Raw genomic sequence first — 25,207 nt, 5'->3', positions numbered from 1 at the left:
TGTCCCGAGCCGTGCCGCGCAGTACCGCGCCAAGCTGCGCTGAGCCGAGCCGAGCCGAGCCGAGCCGAGCCGAGCCGTGGGTACGAAGGTGCTCCGCCTTCCCCCCTCCCCGGCCGCTGGTGTCGGTGCCGCTCCCGGTGCCCGCGGCTCCCGGTGCCCCGGCGGCTCCCGGTGCCCGGCGCTCCCGTCCCGCCCGTCTCCCATTGGCGGCGGCCGGTCCCGCCCCGCCCCGCTCCCCCGCCGGGCGGGTATAAACGGGCGCGGCGGGGCGGGCGAGCGGCAGCGGCGGGGCCGTGCCGGGCCCGGGATCGGGACCGGGATGGAGCCGGGGCTGGAGCGCTGGGCGCACGGCGCGCTGTGGGCGGCGCTGGCCGGCAGCCTGGCGCTGCGGGCGGCGCGGCGGGCGCCGGGGCCGGGCCGGGGGCTGGGGCCGCCGCTGGGCCGGGGGCTGGTGCTGCCGCTGGCGCTGCTGGCCGCGCTGCAGAGCCTGTGCCGCGCCTGGCTGCCGCTGCCCCTGGGGCTGGCCCTGGCCGCCGCCGCCGCCGGGCTGCTGCTGTGGCGGGCGGCGCCCCGCGGGCTGCTGCCGGTGGCGGGCAGAGCCGTCCTTGTCACAGGTGAGTGCGGGGACACGGCATCGACGCCCCGACGGCTCCGCCTGGGCTCGGCGGGGAGCGGAGTGGGGTGTCCCGCAGGCACCAGGACGCTGCTGTCTGTGGGGTCCCGCTGGGGACCAACCACCGCTGCCAGCGCATCCCTCATCCTCTTCCACGTCCAAGCAGAACCGGCCAGGCTGTATCTGCCCCGCGAAGCAGGGAGTTGCAATGGCCCCTCGAGTGTTGACCACTAGTTGCAGCATGATGCCGAGAGCTGCTTCCTCTGGAAGCCCTGAGATTAGATGGGACAGAGCCAGAGCGCCGGCTTGGGACCCCGTCGGCTGGCCCAAGGGCTTCCCTCTCCTCTTCTCCCCTTCCCTTCCTCCCCTCTGGAGTTGTACTTGTTCTTGGAAAGGTTCTCATAGTATTTCCAGAGGCTTCAACAGAGCTGGCTACCTAGTGCTGAACATCACTGCTTCATCCAGAGCTCCATCCAGGGAGCTGCTGGCAACAAGGTCCTCCACTGTGTGGGTGTCCTTGGAAAATGCTGCCCAGCTGCTGCCTGCCTCCTCTTTGGGCTGCCTGGTCCAAAGCTCCTCTGTGGTCCTGAGCTCCTTAGAGGATGTGCTATGCTCCTAAATTTTGCACAGCTCTGGCTTGCTGGCTGAAGCCCTTTAGGATATCTTGGTATATACATGGTTTCTCACTCCCTCCTCCTGGCAGTGGAACTGGAGGATGAGAGCCAGGCTCAGCAGTGCGTTGAGGCCATAGCAGTGGAGAGATGAAGAGGAAGTGCTGGAGCTGGGGTGGTTTTTGCTCCAGGTGTGCCTGGAAGGTGCCGCTGGCTCCGCATGGATGCAGAGAGGAGGGAAATTTCTGGGCATGACCTTGGCAGTGCTCCCAAGGACAGGAGCCTGCATCCTGGTGGGGATGTCTGGGCTGGGCTTGGAGGTGCTGAAGCTGGAGAAGGCAGTTTGCTTGTTTCCTAGAAAATTCAGGCAAGACCTGGATCCCCTTCCAGCTTGAAGGGTTCTGTGGTAGCAGTAGGAAGTGCAGAGAATCCTCTCTGGAGGAGGAAGATCAGAGGAGCAAGGCAATGGATGAATGAATGATTCAACTGAGTGAAGGTCAAAGCTGCAGCAGGGTAGGGCTGCCTGGGGAGGGTGACTGACAGCCATACGCTCACAGGTGCCCTGTGGCATACCAGCTCTGGCAGCCCTGGCTCCCTGGCATTGCCTATATAATTAGTGAGTCAGTGACTGGAACAAGGTGTTCTTGCCCCAGTGCGTTGAGGTGGCACCTCTGTAGCTCTGATGTGTTTGCTCTTGGCTGTAAATACTTTGTGGTTTTACAGGTCCGAGGTGCAGCCCGTGGTGCAGGATTGGTGTTTCCGTACTGCTGCTCTGGCAAGTGCCTGCCAAGGGGCAGATGTGAGGGCTGTTTTGCTGGGGATGGCATCCCTCACTTGAGTATTTGCATAGTAAATAGCCTGATTCTTTTATGAATTAATTCCAGGCAACTAGGTATCGAGTAGCTGCTTGCGTCTCCTGTGGGAGCAGCCGGGAAGGATCAGCTCAGGGAGAAAGGCAGCCTGACCTTCCTCCTCTTGCCAATGGGAAGCAAAGCCTGGCAGAGAGAGAAGCATGGATGGCTGGCAATGCTGGGCCTCGTTGAAGGTGTGTGACATCAGGAACAGAACTTCTGCCATGCTGTGTGTTGTGCTAGACCTTGCAGATAAACTGAGAAATGGCGCAAGGTCATGGCACGTAGGCTCCCCTGTGGAGCAGTGCAGGTTTCAGCCTGAAAATCTTTGGGCATCATTTCCTTGTATACATATCTTGGCCGATGTCTTAATCCTGCAGCAGGTTCAGTGAAGCTTATCCTGGGGCAAGTTAAGGTGGCTGAAGTGCTGTTCTATCTCCCAGGTGATGAGTTTCAGCTCTTCCAGCTGCCCACTCTCCCTGGGAACAACCCTAAGTTGAGCTCTGCATGTGATGCTCCAGCCCCATGTGCTGTTCAGACATCACTGGCTAAATAAAACTTAGTTATGGGAGGGATTTAAGGAAAACTAACTGTGCAGCTCAGTGGGAAAACAGCAGAGCAGCTGTGGAGCTGCTGCAGAGCAAAGCTGCTGACCCCGTGGTAGCAGCAGGGGCTGGAAAGTTGTGGCGTTTCCCATCTGTTGCAGGTTTGCATTTTGACTGTTGCACGTGGGACTGGGGTTTGGCTAGAGCAGGGATGGGCAGCCACCTGCTGCTAGAGGGGAGCAAGGGATGCTGTGCTTTCCCATGAGGCATCCCCTGGGCGAGCAAAATAAGTGGTCACTAATCCCTGCAGTGCTGTGTTTGTCTGGGGCTTTTGTTTTGCATCCCAATGGTCCAGCTTCTCCAGGAGCATGGCTCCAGTGGATGCAGCCTGGCTGGGGGCAGAGGGTGAGGAAAGTGTTAATCCTGTTTTCCTAGGGGATGTAACAGCTGTTTTCAGGGAGGAGGAGAATGCCCTCCTGTGCAGCCAGGGGCTGGGAGAGGTCAGCCCCAGGAGGATGGTGGGGATGAGGAGGGGAGCAGAGATCAGCTGCTTGGCCTGGGCTGGGAGGGAGACGGCAGCTGTCTCCATGCCTCCCTTGGTTTGCTGTCCTGAGCCTGCCCTTGCCTTAAAGATGAGCCCACACCTGGCACAGGCTTTGGCCAAACTTGGGAAACACAAGGACCCAAACATACCTGCAGTGTGGGCAGGGTTGGTATGGGCAGCTGCATGACCAGAGCCTCATCCAGCACTGGGAAGCTGCAAGGCAGCCAATACCTGGTTATCCCTCACTACAGTGTGTGACAGGGCACTCCCAGGTGCTGGTGCTGGTGCTGCTGACTGGCACCTGTGGGCCTGTGGTGGCAGTGGTCACTGAGAACTGCTTGCTCTGAACATCAAACAGCTGGTTTGTGTGTGCATCCTCCTTCCCAAATGTGAAATGGCACTGCTGGGTGTTCTTAGGGCCACTGGGCTCCTCAGAGCTGTGTGAACAAAGAGGATGATTATATCCCATACTCCTTCCCACGGGGAATTGATACAAAAAGCAGTCCAGCCTCTGGAGCATGGGCAGGGCTGATGGGCTGCAAGACCAATCCTGGAGGGAGGTGATGAGCTGCCATTTCTTGGCCTCTCCAGATTCAGGCTGACAGGGCTTTGTGCAAGGTTGGGCTTTGACTGAGTCAGTTTAGACATGAACCTTTGATTCCTGTGGAATTCAGTGAGTCTGTTGAAACCATCCAACTCAACTGGGTGCCTGGAGGTGGTGGAGGGATGGCCAGGTGCATCCCAGGGCTCCACTGAGCAGTTGGAGAAGCCTCTTGCTGTTGTGTAGCTCTGCCATGTGTGACCGTGTGTGGTGGTTCTTTGGACAGTAGCCAATTGCCCGATTTACTGCAGAGCCTTGAAAATCACCAAATGCAAAGCAGCCCACAGAGTCTGCCTGCCTGCAGGGCTTTGCCAGAGCAGAGGAAGGACAGTTGTTACAAGATATTGGTTCATATGCTTCAGCTTGGATGGAAAGTTGAAAATAGTGAATTGTTGTTCTGTCTATAATGGTGGTACCTGAATTAGCTCTCCAATAACCCCAAACATCAGGATGGCTTCCTGAGAGAAGCAGTCTGGGTCTCTTGTATCCTTGCTCTTCCTTGGTGCAGCCTGTGAAGGAAGCTAGGAGCACCTGCAGATTGGTCTGTCTCCCAGCAAATCATCTCTGTGAGCAAAACTGATTGTTGGTCAGGCTGCCCAGACCCAAACCTGCCCTGTCCTCCTTTCTTCTCCTTCCTGGCTGCAGGGAAAGTGTGGTTTTCCTGGTGAAACGTTCTTGTTACAATTGCATGCCCCATTAACAATCTGAAATGGGTCAGAGCTTCAGATCATGTTCAAGGTTAACAGAGGCTTTGCAACTTGCAGTGCTTCAGTGTTTCCCATGGACTCAACAGATGTTGAAGCATCTGCTGGCTGCAGCAGGACTGAATGATTCAATCCAGATGTTGGGGACTCTTGCTTTCTGCCATGAAGGTAAATCACTTTCTGCGGTAAAAAAGCAGTGTTGCTCCCGTCTGGACTTTGATGTTGTCTTAGATCTATTTTCCAGCTAAACAAGGTGACTGAGAAATGTTGGGGTCAAGGATTCAGGGCTGGCTCTGGGATGGGCACCTCTGTACCATGGCGTGGCCAGAGCACCTGCACAGCACACTCACAGCCTGTGTTTGGTGCTGAGCTTGCCAGCAGCCTTGCCATGAGAAATGCTTTGTGCACAGGTACTGCAGCTCTCCATAGGTGACTTTCATTCTGCTTCTGGAGCCAGTGATCCAGCTCAGAGGTACCTGGAATCTTTCCCCAGCCTAAGTGCAGGAGGTTGGAACTAGGTGATCTTTCAGATCCCTGCCAAACCAAACCATTCTGTGATTCTATAAATGACAGCTGAAAATCAGCTTATTCCCTGAAATTGCTCTGATTTTTCCAGAATCTATTAAAAATTAACAGCAGAGGCAGCTGCTGCCTCCAAGCTGAGGGGTGGGACAGGACCAAAATCAAACACCCAAACTCCAGCCTTAGTGTACAAGCAATTCCTGGTATTTGAAGTAAAAAAAAATGCAACATTTAACTCTAGTTATAGGGTTTGCTGCTGGCTTTTGGGAACAGAGCAGGAAAGCTGTTTTTTCTGCCTCTATCTGCAGGGCTGAAGCTCTCCCCCCGCTTTGTCAGCAGCCCTCCATGGATTTAGGATTCTTCTTTCCCACGTGAGGTTTCTTCAGAAATAGATACCTACCCCTGCTCACCACAGGCATGTGGATAGATATGCTCGGCTTTTTCTCACTTATCTATAAAATAAGCACTTTTGAAGCCTACTAATGACACAGACCTGTTGAGGTGGGAGTTTTTAGCACCGTTAACCAAAAATGATGAGCACAGCTAATTAGGAGGAAAAACACATTGAGGTTTCATACTGTGGGAGACTGGAGTTGGTAGAGAAACCCAAGCTGGCTTGATTAACCTCGGGGTTATGCGGGGACATGAGAGCAACAAAGCAAAGACTTCCCTGCCGAAATGAGATTGTCAGATGGGAACGGATACTTTCGGAAGGAGAGAAGTGTAGGCAGTTGCTGCCCTCTAGTCCAATGAGCAGCACATTTTTAATGAGGTCTGGGATTGGGTTACCCACTGTTGAGTCTAGCTCCCCTCAAGCCAGGATCTGGTTACAGAAGAGCTGGTTGCTGCTTTTACTGCTGGGAGCACAGCACAGGGTTGGTGGACTTGCCCAGCCAGGGTTTAGTTTGAGAGGGTTCTTCAAGGTGTTTCCACCAAATGTTTGCCTTCTCCCCATAGTCTTCTTTCAGTGCTGGTCTAAAACTCCAGCTGGAGGGTTTGTTTTTTTTTTTTTTTTTTCCTGGAGAGGAAAGGCTGCAGGGCTTTTGTACCTCTTCACCTTGTGATGTCCCTCCTGTCGTCTCAGATCTGAGGTACTGCTGTGGAGCCTCCAAGGCCAAGGATGTGGCTTGGAGCAATCTGGATTAGTGGAAGTCATCCCTGCCCACGGCAGGGGTGTTGGAACTGGATAACCTTATAAGGTCCCTTCCAACCTAACTGTTCTGTATTAAGGTGGAAAATGTACTATGATCAGGTGGAAAAAAAATTCTATGATAAGATGGAAAAACTGCCCTCATGCTGTCAGTGCATTGCTACAGGTATAGTTTAGGACTTTTTATTTTTAATCTCCCCAGCATGCGCCTGTTACCTCCTTCCCTGCTTCCCTCAGTGGCTGCCATCTCCTGTTCTTCTGTCTCAGCTTGTATGTGCAACGTATCACTTCTGCTTCCTTCTCCCCTGGAGAGCTGCCAGCCCCTGAGCTTTATCAGCTTGCCCCTCGGGAGCTGGCTTCCCTGTCACACATGGCGCTGTCCTGGGATTTGCTGGCTCTAAGGCTGTAATCTTGAAAAGCAGTTTTTGGCTTTACAGGCTTTGCGGCGGCACTTCCTCTTGTTGGGTGGTTGACCCTGTAGAGCCAGATGGCGAGTGACTCCCAGGCAGGCTGGGAACAGAGGGAAGGAATGGGCTGGAAAGCTCAGGTACCTGCCCTGATGTCTTCTGTGGCAGCTCTGAAAGTCTGGCCTCTCAGAATCACAGAAGCTCTGAATGGTTTGGGTTAGAAAAGATTTTAAAGACCATCTTGTTTCAACCCCCCTGCCATGGGCAGGGACACCTTCTACTAGACCAGGTTGCTCCAAGCCACATCCCACCTGGCCTTGAACACTTCCAGGGATGGGGCAGCTGCAGCTTCTCTGGGTGAGAGCTGCAGGTGAAGAGTAAGGAGGGGACAACTTGAGCTGTGTATGGAAAGGGCAGGTGGGTTGGGGTCATCATGAGGTACAGCTCTGAGTCCAGGGGCTTAACAGCTCAGTGTATTTCAAAAGCTGTCTTGGCAGAAGCTCAGTTGGTGTTTGCTCAAGTGTTTTGATCTGTTTCTAAAAAAAAGGAAAAAAAAAAAGTCCCCCGCTTCACACAGATCTGGAAGCTGCAAAAGAAAATAGTTGGTGCAGCTGTAGAGACCATCGTGATGTGGGAATGAGCAGGGCTTGCACCACTTCTGCTTGCTTGGGATTGTGGCATGAGGTGGGAGTTTACTCTTGTGACAAGGAGAGCAATGAGATGGCACCTTACAAGCACAGAAATATCTCATCAGCAAAATACCCCTAAATACTACCCCTAGTGCTCCACTGAAACTTCCATAGCCTTATTGGGGTGCTACAAACTCTGAGATGCTTAACATGGTGATCTGCTTGCTCTGACCTGTTGCTTTGGTCAGCACTGTCCCAGCATGGCTTTGTCCCTGCTGACATCACTTGTGACTTGTCCACAGTGCTGTCTGGGTGGCACTTCAAAGCTCTCCCATAGCTGACCTGTCTCACCACATGGTTAGAAGTCCTCCTAGGCATGTCATGGCTGTGGTGCTTTGCTGTCCTGGCTAAAAAAACCTTTCCTGAGATGTCCCTGGGTGGTGATGGCTCATGGTGGTCCATGTAGAAGAGCTGTTCTTCCCTTCAGCTGCCTGTGGATGGATTAGCCCTGCCTGTAGCAGTCCTTAGGCATGACCTGATACCTCTCTTTGCTTGTTAGCACACAGGAGGGATGGATATGGGGCTCGGCTGGTGGTTCTCCAGCCTGCTGGGAGTCCCTGGAGAGCCCTTTTGCAGACTAGAGGTGCCCACCAGCAGGTGCCCCAGCCATGGCTTTATTGCCACCACCTTATTCCCCAGGAGCATCTTCAGACATTCCAGACATAGCCGGTGGAGCTTTCTGGCCTCTCAGCCTGGTTCCCAGCCAGTCTCTCCCTCTCCAAGAGCCCAGGTGGATGTGTTACCAGTGCCAGCTTGCCATTGGCACTGATCTTGAGTGGCACTTGATCTTGAGTGATCTGGTCGAGTTGTCTCTGGGCCATGGGTGTCCTTCCCAGCGACAGCTCTTCCTGATGGATGGCTTTCGAGGCTTGTCAGCTCCATGTTCCCAGTTCACTATGTTCCCTTTGAAGGTGATTATTAACCCAGCTATCACCATAGCTCTTCACAACTTCCTCTTCTCCAAGGGACATCCATTCATCCCAGATTAGCTCTCATGTACAGCCTGTGCCAGATGATGTCCGTGCTGCTGTCTTCTCTCGTGTATCCCTGCCTCCTGGAAGATCAAATTCTTGACTGTGAGAGTCTCACTGCTCCTTTTGGGGAGAGGATCTCCCCTCGGTGGAGACAGCAGCAGCCGGAAGATGCCATCCAGCCCCGGCGTGCGGTGAGCGGCTGCTTCTAGGAAATTCCTGTGCTCTCTTTCTGCGAAGTGTCGCGGCAATGCTGGAGGTGGCACTTCCTCCCCCCCCACCCCCATCAGCTTGTGAGCCCAGGGTCACTGCTCACTGCAGCAGCATCACTGCCATGCCAGGGCTGGGTTAACTCCTGGGTCCCAGCCTCTTTGAGCATCCCACCAGGCACTGGCCTTGCATTGCAGGGGGTGGCTGGGCTGATTCCAGTCCTGCTGTCCCAGGGCACTAACAAGCTCCTGTGTTCATTAACCCCACCTCACAGCTCTGGTGGGGGATAAACCGTCTAACCGTCTGGATGGCTTTTAGTGACAGGGATGAGGTGGGCTGTGGCCTCTGACACTTTTTTTATTGCCCAGCTGCTTTTGTGCTATTGGTCCCCAATACTGATGCACCAGTAAAGCTCCTGAGAAATGGCCTTCAATCCAGAAGCTGTGGGTGCATTCACACTGGCCTGGGGGCTCCTCGTCATCTCTGTCTGGTTGTGTTGGTTGTCTTGGCAGAAAATCAGATTTCTCTCCTTCTCTTTGTTAAGTGGGAGAGAACTTCCCGGGTGGAGGTGATGGCTGTGAGGCCCCAGGAACACTTGGCTAATCCATTGTAATTTGTACCATCTGGCTATTGTCCCCGGCACAGGGAGGGGTAGGTACCCCCTGCCATGGGCATTCCGAGCTCTGCCTTCTGTCATGAGTCTCCCTGTGGGGCTGAGGGTTTCTCTGACCCCTGCTCTGACCCACAGGACCTGCTGGAGGGATGTGTCTATCCTGGGCTGTGGGAGCCATCAGCAATCTCCCTCCAGCTGTCTGTGCTGTGTCATGCAGGGGGGTGGTCCTAGGGGAGGAGGGGTAGTGTGTGCCTCCCTTGGCTCAGGTCCTACTCAGGAAGGCGGCTGAGGCTTTGCAGGGATGCACACCCAGGCTGCTTGGGTGGGGGGCTCCTGCATTATCCACTCACTAGGGATTTGGGGATGGAATTTGGGTCATCCCTAAAGGTATCTTCTGGCTTTAATTTAATTTAATTAGCCTTGTGGCTTCCTGAACCCCAGTGCTGAGGACCAGCAGTAGCATCACTAGGCCTGCTGCCACCCCAGCCCTGTCTGCCTGTGCTTGGGCATGAGGAATGGGGACATGGCATGCCAAGCAAGCCAGTGGCTGGGGTGCTGTTTCCTGTGGACAGTGATGACTGGATGGGTTGGGGGCTGTGGATGCCCCTTCCCAGCCCCACTCCCACAGAAGTACCTTGGGTGTGGGCAGATGGTGGCTAATGCCTGGCTGGGGAGGTCAGGGCTGGTGCATGGATGTGGTAGCCCAGCTGCTGTGGGGACAGGTGCTCCTGCCTTCCCCTCCCTCTCCTGTGCCCTGCCAAGAATTTGTTCCCTCTTGCCCAGGGCTGACATCACCCCTTTATCACTCCTTGCTCCAAATGTGTGCAGCATCTGGAAGGTGTTGGCCACTGGGCCTTGCCCTGCCCACACAGGATTTTGCTGGATATCTTATCCTGCCTGGACCTGTACTGTGCAAGGACCCCTTCCTTCAGTTCCTCTGGAGGACTGCCATCCCCTCTGATGGCACCATCTCCAGCTGGTGCCACCTTATCCTGTGCTTCCACATCCATGAGGTGCCCACACTCCCAGGATGGAGCTGAGATGAACAGCTGAGTTGGGATCAGTGCCTGCTCAGGCACCCAGCTGAGCCTCCCTCAGTGCTGCCCAGCTAAATCCCATACCATGCCCGGAGAAGCTGGATCCACGATGGCAGTGAATCCTGTCAGAGCCAGAAGGCCACTTTTAGCTTGGCACCCCAGGCAGGGTTTGAGCCTGAGCCTATGGAAAGAAGTGGCTCAGCATGTTAAGCCATTCGGCCTTGGTGCCCCAGCTCCCCCCCCCATTGATGATGTCCTTGAGCCTGGTGACAGCTCCATCTTGGTGAGGCCTCTTGGACAGGGTAGTGAGACACACAGCCCTAAAGCTCTGTGGGGAGATGGGATTGATGTCCTGGGATTTGGGGAGCAGCAGGGGGCACCCAGGCAAGGGCCTGCAGAGCTGATGGGGGTGGAGGGGCTGATGCCCTTCTGAGTGCCCAACTCAGCTGGCAAGCTCCCAGTCGGTGGAAGATGGAGCATCCTCAAGGGGTGCCTCCAGCTGCCTCGCTGCTGGCAGGAGGGCTGCCCCTAGGGCTGCGACTGACCACACTACTAGGGTGACCACGGGGGAGAGGGTCCATCACAAGGGTACTCAGCCCTGGGACAACCCCTCTTCAGCTTCCACACCAGGGTCCTCAGCTGGGGTGGCTGTGGAGGGACCAGATCCAGGGAGCTGCCACTGTACCCACCAGGCTCTGGGCAGTTTTGCAGGCACATGGGAATTCTTTAGCCACGCTGTGCTTCTCACTGCTTAGGTTTTCATTGGTCCTCACCTGTTGTGCATGGTTCAGGGATGAGGATGCAGAGGTCATAAGGATGCAGAACTTGTGGTTCAGGGATGAGGATTCACAGCTCATGGCCTGAGGATGAGTATGTACACACCTCATGGCTTGGGGATGAAAAAAGTTTGGCTTGTAACTCAGGGCTTAAGATGCCCAGCTTGCAGTTCCACAGCTCCAGAACAAGACTGCACAGCTCGTGGAGGGGACTCTCAGCTCGCAGCTTGGGAAGGGATGTGGTTGTGGTTCAGCAGCTCCCGGGTCGCAGCTGTGTTATTGACCCTCTCTATTCCAATCAGAAAACTGTAGCACTGATTTTGAGCATGTCTGTGTGTGGTGGCCTTGGTGCTGGTGCAGGAGAGCAGGGTGAATACCTGAGACAGCAAAATGTCAGAGCGTGCCATGCCTGACTCACCTGAAAGAAATGTGCCCACACCAAACCGGGACTGCAGCTTCAGCCGTCTCCTGGCAGCGAGGAAGCACGAGTGGTGCAGGCTGGCTGGGAGCTGCCCAGCTGGCACAGCTCAGCCCCAGCAGTGGCTCTGCTGTCACCAGTGAGGAGCAGCTCTGGACAATGGATGCAAGATGCTGTGGTGTCAGTCCTCTTTGCCTTCCCCGAGTGGGCAGGAGGGCACCCCTTATGATGATGCTGGAGGCCAAACCTTTTTGCTTGCTCAAGATAAGTAAAATTGAGGCTTGTCATACCAAAATTCTAGTGGAGGCTTGCATCTCTCACTCTTTGGGGAGCCGCTGAAGTGGCTGGAGCTTCTGCAAAGTCCTCAGGAATTGCTGCTGACCTGCTGCTCTGGAAAATGACCGTCCAGCCCCTGGTGCAGGAGTTTGTCCCGGCTTGCTGAGCCTGTGGAGGGCTCCTGGATTTCGCAACCTGGACTCAGGTTTTGCTCTGCTCCTGCTGCAGCAAAAACCTCCATCTGCTGGCTCAGGGTCCGTGGGGATGCGATACAGGGGCTTCAAGGTAGCTGCTCTCCTCTGCTGCGCTCCCAATGCTGGGATCCTGTGCTTGATCTGACCACGTCCCTCCCTCCAGCAGGACTGTGAAACCAGTTGGCAAGCTGGGAGCTGGGGCGGGGGGAACTGGCGCCGGCATCTCCTCGTGATGCAGCATCCTGGGAGGGCAGCGAGCCCAGCACCAGCCTTGCTGGGGCTGCACAGACTGGACGGCTCCAGCACTCCCGGCGGGGCCGGGCCAGCGGCAATGGCTCCTGTGCCAGCTCCAGCATGGCCAGCAGCTCATGTGCTGGTGGCCATGGGGAGTGAACATGGCCCTGGGAAAGCTGCCATGCTTTGGGGCCACGTGTTATGGGCCCAGGGGGTTCATTGTCCCTCCCTGCACTCTCGCCCATGCCTGAGCACAGCGGATGGGAAGCTGAGCAGCAGCGGAGACCTTAAATAACACCAGAGCATCCTCACCCTCCTGGCCTTGGGCCTCCCGCCAGCCTCCCAGGAGGTTTTTTTTGGTGTGTGAATAAATTAGAACTTCCGAAACAAACCCTCTGACTGCCCTGCTCCTCTAAGGCAAAACAAATCCTGTCTGACTTGGACAGCATGTGGCTGTGTTTGCTCCCTCCTTGCCAGACTTGCCATAAGAAGCCAGCAAACCTGGCTCTCAGTTTTTTGGGATGTTTCCCAGGGTTTTGAGTGTTACGTGGTGATAGGAAGCTTCATGTTTGGACTGGAAGCTTTTCTTGCCGGCTGCATGGGAGCAGTGCAGGTAACTCTCCTGTCAGCTGCGTCATGGTGAGGCTGTGGCCAAGAGCACTTTTATTTTTAAACCTTATCTTTATTGCAGTTTTCTCCCACAGCGCTCAGAAAGGTGAAATGCACCTTATCTGTTTGTCTGCTAGCAGCATGCACTGCTCCTAGGGAGGGGAGAGGTAGATGTGCTGTGCCAGCAGCACCTTCAGGATGCCCTGCAGCCAGGGTTCTGGGGGTGATGCTGGGACAATGCTGGGGTGATGCTGAGCCAACCTGGCACACATCCATGCTGAGTGTTGGGTGTTGTGTGGGAAAGGATGGTCCCTGCAGCCCCTTTCTGCCAACTGAGCACCTCTGGGCTGTGTTATCACTCTGGCCTCTTGCCAGAGGTTTAATTACAGGTTTCTGACACGGCAATAGAGTAAAACTGAGCTGGGGACTGGGACAGAGATGTTGAACCGATGCTTAGCTGGCACCCCAAGAGCTCTAAGTGCCTGATCCCATTCTGGGGATATGGAAGAGTGAGGCAGCCAGTCCCTGTGCCCACCCCCTCCCCCCACAAAGGCCGGTGGAGGGGTGCTGAATCTCGTGAGGTAACAGTCCCCAGGGCCACTGTTGTGCCCCAGGGTGGCTCCAGGTGCCACACAGGGTCCGTTTTCAGGGATGTCCTCACAAGCACCCAAAGGTTCAGGGCAGGAGGGTACAGGGCCATGGGGCTGCCCCTGCAGTGCTCCCCTGTTAATGGTTAATATGACTGGGCAGCAGTTGTGGCACAGACTCCCCGAGCTATCAGTGCTGCCATCGGCCCCGGGAACAGCCTGTACCTTGCCTCTGCTGTTTGTTTGCATCCTGGCCGCTCCACCCTGGCCACTGGCCTTGTCACCACTCTGCAACAGCCAGCTCCCGCCTGGGCTGGCCCCCAGCCACCCCGATGGCGGCTTTGCGGGTGACAGTGTCACCTGTAGTGCCCCTGTTTGAGCAGAGATGGAGGAAATGAGGCTGAGACCGGGCATGGAGCACCAGTACTCTCCCGAGTGGTCCATCCCGTTTGGATGCTCCCTTGAAGGATGCAGGGTAGCAGGAGCAGACCAGAATCCTTTTTTTTTCCTCACCCTTTTTAATCCCCTTATATCCCAGCCAGGCGAAGAGGTCCTGTGCCTCTTGACCACTTTCTGAGAGGCGAAAAGCATTCGGCAAAAGTCTCCCACTGAGCCTTATTGCCAGCTATGAATGGTGCTTGATGGAGCTTTTAGAGGCTATTTTGAGGGTTGATGGCCTCGCATCGCTGCAGGGCTTTGGGCAGTTCGGTGCGTTGCTGGTGCCTGCAGGTTTACCTGCACCTTAAATCTGGGAGATGCTCAGAGCGATGGGGTTGCAGATAAAGGGAGTGTTTTCTTCCTCCCGCAAGAGAGAGAAAACGGCAGCTCCGGGACCTGCTAATGCCCCAGGGCAAGGTCACATTCTGGTGAGTCAGGAACTACAGCGGGGTGCAGAGCCGAGGTGGTTCTCAGGCAAGGGAAACTGAAGCTGGGGTGGATGTTCGGTTCCTGGGGTTGGTTCCTAGTGACCGAGAGGCAGAGCTAAGGGATCTTTGGGAGCTGGAGACAAACACTGGCTGTCACTGGCCACTGCAAGGCTCTTCCTGTCTCTTTCAGGATGTGACTCGGGCTTTGGGCAGGCAACAGCCCGGCACTTGGACATCATGGGCTTTCGGGTGTTTGCCAGCGTGCTGGACCTGCAGAGTCCTGGTGCCCAGGAGCTGCGCCAGAGCTGCTCGACGAGGCTGACGCTGCTGCAGATGGACCTGACCAAGACCGAGGACATCCAGCGCGTCCTGCAGCATATCCAGGCCCACACCAACAGCACAGGTAGGAGCCGCCTTTGGCAACCCCACAGAACTCCCTGGGACCTCAGCCTGCAGCCAGCATGGCAGTGGCAAACTTAAATGTGTCTCCACGGGGGGTTGCATCCCTGTAGGCACCTGTGCCAACAGCCTTTGCCAAGCTCTCTTCTTGTCCTGGGGCACCCAATTCCCTTGCAGGACCCCAATCAGCCTGGGAAGCAGCTGGGAATCCCAGGGTGGGGCTTCCCCATTCAGGTCACCTCTTCAAGCATCCCATCCCTACAGGACTCTGGGGCCTGGTGAACAACGCCGGGTTCAATGACACCATCGCTGATGCTGAGCTCTCACCGCTGGGCAAGTTCCGCACCTGCATGGAGGTGAACTTCTTTGGCTCCCTGGAACTCACCAAGGGGCTGCTGCCCCTGCTCCGCTCTGCCGGCGGCCGCATTGTCACCGTGAGCAGCCCTGCAGGTGAGCAGCCTCCCTCCAGCATGGCACCCCTGGCACCCTCAGCCTAGGCACGGCTTGAGCAGCCCCATGGTGTGGTGCAGCTCCCAACCCCCAGGCACGCCAACTTTCTCAGCCAACTGGCACCAGGAACCCTAGAATGAGCTGACAGTCAGCCTGGCCCAGCTGCTATGTGCCTCAACTGGGGATCACAGCCCCGGCCAGGGTGGGAAAACCAACTTCCTCTCCCCTGCCCTTTTTTTTGCCCATTGAAACACACTAATCCTCCATTTCCTTGAGCAGGGCCTAGGAATACAGCCCTACACGAGCTCTGCCCTTTACCCCCACTCCCCTCTGTCCCTGCTGGAGCACTGGCTCACTCATTCTTTCACTCGTGCCAGGTGACATGCCCTTCCCCTGCCTGGCAGCTTACGGGGCCTCAAAGGCAGCCCTCAGCCTGGTCATGGACACCTTCCGCAGCGAGCTCCAGCCCTGGGGCATCAAAGTCAGCCTCATCCTGCCCGGCTACTACAAAACAGGTAAGAGGGCCTGCTCCCTGTCTGTGCCTGTGGGCAAAGGACAGGTATCCCAGGGAGGCAGAAGATGGAACAATGGGATGAGTAGTTGGTGGTGCAAGCATGCAACTTCTGAGCATCTCCAGCCATACCAGGACAGTGGCGATCCTGTGGCCATTGGGCTCTGATGGATTGGAAACAGCATCAAGATCAAGTCCTGCCAGCAGATCCCATACCACTAGGACTGGTCAAAGCAGCTCAGTCACGTTTCTGATAGCGGCATCCCCACTGCAGGCAGGATCCAAGACCCCTGGTCCAGTCTCAGGCTACCAAGAGCCATGATGGTGCTAGTACTGTACTTCCCTCATGGCAATCTTTGCCAGGGTCTCAGCTGGACTTTCCTGTGAGGCTGGAAGGTGACTGGGGCTGCTGGCACCCATGGCAGGGGGGCTGGAGCGGGTGGCTCACACAGCTCATGGGGACTGTTTCCTTGCAGGGACGACATGTGACCCTGCCTTCTGGAACCTGCAGAAGCAGCAGCTGTTGGCCAGTCTGCCCCAGGAGCTGCTGCAGGCCTACGGCGAGGACTACGTGGAGGAGATCAACCAGCAGTTCATCCAGTTCATGAAGGTGGCGGTGGAGGACCTCAGCGCGGTGGTGAACAGCATCACAGAGGGGCTTCTGGCTGCCAACCCAGCCGTGCGCTACTACCCAGGGCAGGGCCTTGGGATCATGTATTTCATACACCGCTACCTGCCCTATTTTGTCCGAGACTTGTTCTTGAAAGGATTCTTCATCAACCCCAAGCTGCCCCGAGCCCTGCGGCGAGAGCACCACAACGATGTGAAGAAGGCCTGACCTCGGCCTGCACAGGCCCTTCTCCTGGGCTTTCCAGGCACACCGGCCCCTGAGCACGTGCAAAGCCAAAGGCACCGCCCTCCTGCACCGTGGGGGAACAATCAGCACTAGACGTTAAAAACCAAATTTCTTTCCAAAATCAGGTAGATCTATTTTCTATTGTGCAAGAATCAACATTTTCTAGAGACCTTGGTTTTGTATTTTTTCTAACCGTGTACCCTCCAAGAGGCCCATCCCTGCCTGACTCCGCAGCTCTGCGCCACAGGCTGGGATGCACCTCCTCAGCTACCCACCACCTTCCTTACTGCTCTCAGAGCTATTTGTCTCCATCCCCTCTTGGCTGGGTCAGGGCTGGGACCCTGTGGCCGCTGCCTCCCTGCCACTCATTACACACTCCACATGCTCCTGACGAGTCCAGGGGCCAAGAACCAGGCTGCCAGTGCTGCAGAGCTCTTCATGAGATGAACTGTGTGATTGTCACTTTTTAAATAAATCCATTCTTGATATTCCAGCAGGTTCTGGCTGTCTCCTTCCACAGTGCAGTGCTGCAATGCTGCTCAGGGATGCCTGGCCTGTGAGCAGAACTAAGCTGGGTCATGGCTGGCACCGCGTCGAGCACTGTGGCAGGAGCCTTGCATGCAGCAGCAGGTGCCACAGGTACTCCCAGAAAAGGGGTCAGCCTGCCAGGAGGGATTTGTGCCTGCCCCCTGCTCCTCCCCAGCCCTATGCCAAAAGCTTTCTTTTGCTTTGCTCTGAGTTGGTGGCCCTGCTGGGGCAAGGATGGCAGCAGTGACAGTGCCCCATGTGGACAGCCCCATGCACCAGGGACAAACCATGCAGCTCCCTAATCTTATGGATCATTCCCATAAGGCTGCACCCCCTTAGCTCAGCAGCCAGCTGTACCCACAGACCATGCACTGGTCAGCCAGGAGGCTTAGGCTGGAGGGAGTACCCTGGGCCTCATGGGGTGGTACCAGAATCATGCCTGTGGTAGAAACAAGTGTCCCAACTCACACAGGAACCACACCAGGCTCCACTACCACAACTACCAGATTCCCTGTGACTGATGGAGGCTCCACCTGGGGCTGTGGGAGCAGGTGCCCAAGTAAGCAGGAGAGCACAGTGCAGTAGGCAGATATTTATTAGTGTAAAGAGGAGGGGATCACAGGAAAACAAACTGCAGAGGTGACCACAGCACAAGCTGGGACAGAGCCACTCTCCATTGATCCTTCCTCCTAGCAGCATCCAGTGTGTTTCCCTCCAGCAAGGCTTGTCTGCTGCCATTGCACATCTCCCAGAACTCAAGTGCAAGAAGGAGCTAGCCAGGACAGAGCAGCAAAGAGCAGGGCTGCCACACCATGGCCCAGGGCTTGGCTCCCACCCTAGACCACCGATAGGACATCCCTGTCCCCACCAGGGTGACTAAGGCTGCTATGGCCCCTGGCCAGCTGTGCCATACAGCTCCATGGCAATGCCAATCCACCCTCTGCAGGGAAGAAGCTTGGATGTCTACCCTGGAGGGGTGCAGGAGTCCACCACCATCTGCAGAGCCCAGAGGAGCCCCGCCTCTTGCATGGTTGTGTCAGTAAACAGCAAGCTGTGAGTCTCCACAGCTCTGAGGAAGGAGCTCAGCCAGCTTATGGAGCCCTGTCCTGGGCAGCAGGGAGACTGATGAGACCTGCTTTTGATGAGAGCAGACAAAGAGAGGCTGCAAGAGTGCAAACACTGCCAGAGTGGGAGGACTGGGCTCCACAAGCACTCTGGCTCTGCCCTCACATTCCCACAGGCTCCATTCCAGTCCTGGCCAGAGTTGCTTGGTCTCTCCCAGGTCAGGGTTCACTACAAGGGGACGCAGGGATTGCACAGCAGCATGGGCTACACTACAAACCACATTCTAACTACATCTCACAGAAACAACACTGAGTTGGAGACGTGCAGAGCACTGACAGAGGGCCCCTCAGCCATGGCAGACCTAACCCATTCCTCTGCAGCAGGGGGACTCCCTCAGAGGCAGCCTCCCACAGCTCTATGAGCATAAGCACACACAGCAATTAGTACAGGAACACTGTGACTACTGCATACACAACAGGAGGCCCTCCTGCTGCACAGGGCTAAGCCTGGACCACTGGTCCCTCCGGACATCTCATGGCACACACAACTCCAGCTTTTGAATAATTTAACTAGCAACTGTACAGTTTCGTCATTTGATCCAGTTCCACAGATGGGACATCCCTGGAGTCTGGGCAAGGGACAACTCAGGGAGTTAGGGGTCCCTCCGGACTCCAGGGGTGGGAGGGTTGGACAGGAGCAGAGCAGAGTTAGAAGATGGGAATGTAGTTGTCAATCTTGGTCCTGTGTCGCTGGGCGATGCACTCTGCAATCCACACAATGTTGCGGCACTCCTGTTCCTTCAGCTTCACAAAGGCGTAAAAGACTCCAAAGTGGAATTGATTGAGGAAGGCCAGCTTGTTCAGCTTTACCTGGGGAAAGCCCAGAGGAGGACATGTCATTTGTTCACCTCAGATAGGAGGAGTTGGTCAAGGCAAGCATGGAGCTGCTTGGAAGGACCCATGACTTCCCTGCAGGCTGGAAGGCTCTGCACAGGTATCCTGTTCTGCATCTCTGTAGGTCCTTGGGACAGATCTAACCTATAGCACATGCCTCAGGACAGACTCTGACATTTGAAGAGGGAAATATTTACAACTCAGGTACCATAAAAGTCCTTATTTTCCATGTAATTACACTCTGGTTTTACTACTGATGGACCAATATCCATTAACAGCCCAAACATGCATCCTTACACTGCTAGAATCTGTCTGGGTGAGACAACAGGCCAAGCACTATGCCAGGCCCCCATTCTCATGCAGGAGCAGAGGGCAAGCATGCTTCTCCTTCCCCCAAACCCTGTTCATCCACAGTGTTGCTGACAGGGCATAGACCAGCTTCCTGACACCTGGAGCTTTGCAAATGGCATATGTCATGAAGCATTTTAGGGCTCACTCACCTCATGCTCAAAGAACCTGTCTTCAAGGGTTTTGTCTCCAGGGTTGCTGCCAGCCCCTTCAAACAGCAGCTTGTACTCCTGCAGGAAGGCATTACATGAGAATATACCCTGTACCCAAGCTCAGCAGCACTTGAGGGCCCCCTGTGTCACAGATACTCCAGCCACCCTGTCAAGTTAGAGGACAGAGAAACCAAGAGTCCTGCCCCTTCTCCAAAATACGCACTTCTCAAAGACGTATCATTGCTTTGAGCCACAGGAAAAGGGGCATCAGGTACAGACCCCCTCCACGTACAGACTGGAGTGTTTGGGCCAGGTCCCTGTGCCCACATACACAGGCTGCTCAGTAGGGGGACACTGAGCTCTGACTCCAAACAGGTCCCCAGCCATGCACAAAGTGGCTTGACCACAGACAAATCCAAACACGTCCTCCCAGGTCAGCATCTCACCTTGAACTGAGCCAGAGCTCAAGGCTGGAAGTGGGGCAACACCACTTCTCACTGAAGACACATTTCCATTCCCAAATGAGGCAAGGAGAGTCTGTCACTGCTGCCACATCAGCACCTCAAGGGTTTGGTGGTAAGGGCAGTCCCCACACCCTTGGACAGGGAACACTGTCTCCCAATCACCCCTAAAATGACAGCCATGACTAACAAACCAACGACGTCTCAGACAAGCCAAGTCCTGCCCAAGCAGAGCACAGAACCAACAGCATCAGAGAAGACTGGCACCTCTCTCCCCAAGCTGTCAAGCCACAAATTCCCCCAGATCCCCAAGAAGCTCTGACCCAGAGCAGGTTCTTGTACCAATCCCCATGGCCCTCACCCCAGAACACTCACAGGGTAGTAGTCAGCAACGTTTTTTACTTGCTCGTAGTCATCTGCCCTGGCCAGCTGAGCCAGGCCCTCAGGGTAGAGCTTGCCGCAGTGTGGGAACAGCTTGGCTCGATCCTCCTTGGACAGCTCAGTACCAAATGAGTTGATGGTGATAATGAAGGCCCTCCGGTCAGCTTCAAACTGTGGGAAAAGAGTGGCTCATGCTGAGATGCAGAGGCTGGCAGATATTAGTGCTGCTCTGCATACAGTCACATCAGAGGGCAGCACGAGGAGGCTGCTGGGATGTGTACAGCTCTCCAGTGCTCAGCTAGGGCAGGCTACAAGTGCAGACTCCCAGTATGCCCAGTACCCGGGGAGCATTCAGGTGAGGAAATCCCCATCCCAGGCACAAGCCAAATCCTGACCAAGTCAAGGAGTGTCTCTCACCTACTGCTGCTGAGTTCTGCACATCTTATAGCAAGCTTTGGCACGGACACAGGCTGTGACCCAAACAGCTCTGGTAGCTCTCCTACATGTTATCCACGTGAGAGGATGAAGATGTTGCCACAGAGGCAACAAATGTATCACTACTTGGGGAACAAAAGCCATGCCCAGGCAGTGTTCCCCAGGTCTACCAGTGAGCAGGTCAAGCAGACATGGGGATGCTGAACACTAACTGGAGAATGCTGAACAAGCTGGGCCTGAGCAGGGAGTGATGACCATCACTGTTATACCATCCAGCTATGGAAGTTTCCAGACCTACCTCCAGGATTGGGCACATGGCATCTGCCGTGGTACCTCCCAGTGTCTTGCAGAACTTGTAGAAAGACTCCAGGTAAGCCTGGAAGAGAGAGGGCAGATGACCATTCTTCTACACAGCTTCATCTACTCCCCCACAGGGCCCTTCAGCAGAGGACAGACAGCAAGCAGACTTTGCTTGCTTGCTCCCAGACGCTCTGTAACACAGCACAGGCACTCTGGCCCCATATGAACTTGCCCACACAAGGACTGTGCTTTCCCCAGGAGCCAGAGACATGAAGGGTTGTGGTTGGGCTTATTCAAGTGACTGCATGAGCTTACTGTGGGCAAGATCCCCAGGCAGCAAGGTTAAAGCCTATTTTCCTCCTTTGAGTCGCCTAACTCATTTTACTGAAGTCTCACGTGGTTTCCTGACCCTGCTCTGGCCTCCACAAACATGCCAAGCCACACAACCATAGCTGCAAGACCTACACTCAGAAAGTAGCGCTGTGTAAGCAGAGTCAAGAGATGAGACAGGACATCTGTGAAAGAAACCAGCCATTCTAATTCTCTTTTCACACTGCGGCCACTTGGTCTCTATCCCAACTGAAGCACTGCAGAAAACATACAGCCAGGCACAGCTACACTGCCTCCAGGAAATCCTTCGTGGAGATATTCCATAATCCATCTGGAAGATGACTCTGTCTCCCAGGGGGAGCCTAAGAAGGCTGTGGATGGCTAAAAGTATTGTTCAGCAAAAATGTTCTCAGAAGAAGTGATCAAGTAATAAAACACCTTCCCGAGCAGAGAGCTGCAACCAGAATCACTTCTAAGGGATGGAATAAAAGGATGCTGAGACACCACAAATCTCTGCTTTATCACAACAACTCTAGGACTGAAGATGGACCAAGAATGTACAAGTTGGATACCCTCAGCCTCTGCACTAGGAAAGCACCTGGATTACTGTGTTCTGTAAATATTTGTTTCCACACAGTGCAAGAGGACAATGCTGGGTGAGCATCACTCATCAAAGAAAGCCTCTCCAGCACTTGCCACTGGTCAGGTGGAAGAGAGCACAGAGCATCAGTCTGTAGAGTTACCACAGGAACAAGGACATGGATAACAGATGCCATTTGAGGCTGACAGGAAAGGGAACGTGGAGAAGAGATTCAGTCACTACCTCTGCCCTTATCAGAGCTCATGCACAAACCTAAGGCTTTAGAAGCAAATACAGGTGAACTCAAATACCCAGCAGTGAATGGGGATCCAATATTACAGACAACATGGAAACAGTCTGTAAACAACTGCACTGGGTGCCTCTCCAGTGACAGCAACTGACAGAAAAACTTCAATGTCCTGAAGCCCTTACCCCAGGAACAGAGGTGTCTTTGCCTTTAATGATCCTCAATGGGTCTTCCCTTTCATGAACCCACCCCTTCTGCCTCCTGCTAGCCTCATCTGTCCTCAAATCCAGTCTGAAGAGAGGCCTGTGGCCTGTCCATCCACATTGACTTTTCCAACATCACCTGTGGATACCACCCTCCTCTGCCAGGTGAGGAATCAATCCTAGCCCGTTTCTGCAGTTTTCTGTACAGATGTTATACCCAAGCCTCTAAATACGTCTGCCTTAGCATCATCTCGTGTTTTGCTGTTAATAGTCTGAGATGAGTGGAATGAGATAGTGTCCAGGTCAAACACACTTTACAGATGGATGCAGTAGCACAGTGATATTCATACAGTTCTTTTCTACTGTTAGGAACATGTTACCTTGTATAGAGACAATTGCTCAGGTCAATCACTACCCAAGATTCCAGTGAGTAGTAAGAAGGAACAAGGAGACCCTCACTATACAAGCAGAGTTAGGGCTCCCTCCTAGCCTCTCCCATACACCGCTCCACATTTATCCACACTGATTTGCCTGCTTTATTTTATTGTCCAGTTGCAAAGCTCCTTCAACTGGCTCCTACAAGAAAGTCACCAGCAAAGGCCAACAGTCAGCTGGCTTCATTTCAACAAGAGATGGAACAAAGGGAGTAAGCACTGAAGATAACAAGGCCAGCAATAAAGATAACAATGCCACCCCACTTCCATTGCAAGACTTGGCTGCTGACTGTACTCTACACTAAGCACTGACCATTTTTAACCTCTGTTCCCCATTTTAGTCATATTTCCATTTGAGAATCTTCACTGCTAACAAGAAGCCTTTGTAATAGCCTTCCTCCTATGAATCCTGCTCAAACCTTCTGTCAACACACTCATAGATTCCTTACAAAAACCTCCAGTATGTCTGGGAGATAGCACTTCCCCTTCTCATGCCAACTCCACACGAACACAGGCATCTGTCCTGGGCCTGTTGTGCTTCTCAGAGCAGCTCTCTGCATATTTCAGACCTGATTTTATTTCCCTCATTTGCATTATATTATACATTTTCCAGTGCCTGGGGAGAGAGGTAGCTTTAAGTAGTCTGTAAGCAGCAATCACCTTTTCCACTCCTTCATCCCTGTGATTTGTTATGGACAAAGCCTCTGTATTCCCCAGGGAATACTGCTCTTTAGCAAGAACCAGTGCCAGCACACACTGAGGCATTACAGGCACCGACATTTCCATTTGTGGGTAGGAAGAGCAGACTACAAAGCAGTATTGAGCCTCAAAAAGGATATGGGAAAGGACATGGCAGCTGGGATCCAAGGGTATACATCCCACCTCCCTCCCAACCACTTTTCCCTGTGCCCACTCTGCTGCCTGCCTTCCCCCTCCTCCTTCACATTGAGACCGAGGCCGTGCCCTGCAAGGCTGTGGTGTTTATGCACAAAGGTGTCCCTCCCTGTTACAGCAAAGACCAGTACATGCCAGAGGCCACAGGCAGCTGGGCATGACTGCTGACACGCTGCTCCTTTTCCCTCCCTTTGCCTTCTTCCCTTCACGCCTGACCTGCTCTCTGCCTCTCCAAACAGGCCACTGCTTCCTTGGAAAGAAGAGGTCACCCCGAATGCAGGCTGGCCATGACCAGCCAAAACAAGATTGACAGATAAAATCTACATCCCACCTCTGATCCAGAGAGTGGAGATGGAGCGATAGCCACAGCCTGCACATAAACACATGCTTTGACACTGCTACAACCAGCTAAAACCAGACAGGGCCTGCAGAGGAGATGAAGCTCAAGACAAGGAAATCCTTAGCCCCTCCACATCCCTCTGCCAATACTCTTCCCAGCTTGCACCTTTCACACTACTCTACAAGAATATCTAATCCCAATCACAGCCACAGAAGGCTTGAGCAGACAGTTGGAAGGTCTTTGGAAGCTCAAGACAGGGAGTGAAGCCGATGGGAGTCCTTCAACCAAGTTTAAGTTTAGTCACTGTGAATGCAGTTAACTGCACCTCTGAACCCGTGTGGTAAGGGAGCAGACTTCTCCTGCTTGCCTGGGGCATGAGTAAATTCAAAGACACAACCTGTGCAAAATCTCTTGCACAGACTCTTGAGAAAATCCTCTTTGCCTAGCTCTGGTGCACTGACTCAGCAGAACTCTGTGATCGGATGTCAGGCACCTCCAGGAGTGTTATCTTTACTTTCCAAAGGATGCAAGTAGGTTTTGGCCATGTTTCATTACCATGCCAGGAATAAAAAGGGAAGTTTACATCTCCTTCCTTTCTCAGAGTCTCTAGCACTAGGACAAGAGGCAACAGGCAGAAATTGATGCACAGAAGTTCCACCTGAATATGAGGAAGAACTTTTTTACTGTGTGGGTGAGCATGCACTGGAACTGTTTGCCCACAGAGGGTGTGGAGCCTCCTTCACTGGAGATATTCCAGAACCATCTGGACACAATCCTGTGCCATGTGCTCTGGGATAGCCCTGCTTGAGCAGGGAGGTTGAATCAGATGACCCACTGTGGCCCTTTCCAACTGAACCCATGCTGTGATTCTGTGACTCATTTACCTTATACAGCGTGTTTCGAATTATTTCAATATTCATTTCATCCAGGTCCTGTTCAGATATGCAGTCTTGGAAGAAAGCAGCTGAAACAGAGCCAGAGACAGAGTTAGCACTGCCCTAACCAGACCCATGCTCAGCACTTTCCAGACTCCTCAACAATACCAGGCAGAAGCACACCCTGTGTTGAGCTTATCCTTCCTAGGCCTGGCTCTTATCTTCAGCAGCCAAATTGTCATGACTCAAAACCTCAGGCTCCACCATGGTTCCTTAGGCCATAATAATTTTTGGGGTTCTCATATGAAAATCTTTCTTCACCCCTTAGTCCTATGGTTTTGTTAACAGCCTATTCCCAGCAGAAATTCTCAGCTCTAGCGCCCAGTACCAGTGATAGAGAAGCCTGTACTTAAATATAAGCAGTTCCCAAACTGTTCCCAGATGCAGGCACTTGGAGGTGACAAGGCAGCTTTGAACTGCCTGCTACAGCATTGCAG

The 25,207-nt window shown here is 54.1% G+C and overlaps 2 protein-coding genes across 2 annotated transcripts in view; one reads left to right on the top strand and one right to left on the bottom strand.

Annotated features, from left to right (window-relative positions):
• Positions 1-319: 319 nt before the first annotated feature.
• Positions 320-16,737, top strand: HSD11B2 (hydroxysteroid 11-beta dehydrogenase 2). Its single transcript, XM_053953177.1, has 5 exons — positions 320-614; positions 14,219-14,431; positions 14,692-14,877; positions 15,255-15,392; positions 15,865-16,737. The coding sequence occupies exons 1-5, from the start codon at positions 320-322 to the stop codon at positions 16,224-16,226; spliced, it is 1,194 nt and encodes a 397-aa protein (XP_053809152.1). The 3' UTR covers positions 16,227-16,737.
• Positions 16,738-17,349: 612 nt separating this feature from the next.
• ATP6V0D1 (ATPase H+ transporting V0 subunit d1) overlaps positions 17,350-25,207 on the bottom strand; it is a 34,714-nt gene continuing 26,856 nt past the window's right edge. Inside the window, exons 4-8 of the mRNA XM_053952585.1 lie at positions 24,720-24,799; positions 20,806-20,883; positions 20,067-20,243; positions 19,231-19,308; positions 17,350-18,706 (exon numbers count right to left, since the gene is read on the bottom strand). Coding sequence (XP_053808560.1) covers positions 18,545-18,706; positions 19,231-19,308; positions 20,067-20,243; positions 20,806-20,883; positions 24,720-24,799 — 575 coding nt within the window. The 3' untranslated portion in view covers positions 17,350-18,544. The remainder of the gene's footprint in view (positions 18,707-19,230; positions 19,309-20,066; positions 20,244-20,805; positions 20,884-24,719; positions 24,800-25,207) is intronic.

Source organism: Vidua chalybeata, chromosome 11 (assembly GCF_026979565.1).
Source record: "Vidua chalybeata isolate OUT-0048 chromosome 11, bVidCha1 merged haplotype, whole genome shotgun sequence".
NCBI classification, from domain to species: domain Eukaryota; kingdom Metazoa; phylum Chordata; class Aves; order Passeriformes; family Viduidae; genus Vidua; species Vidua chalybeata.
Note: the sequence above shows the minus strand (reverse complement) of the source record. Positions and strands in the feature narration are given on the sequence as shown.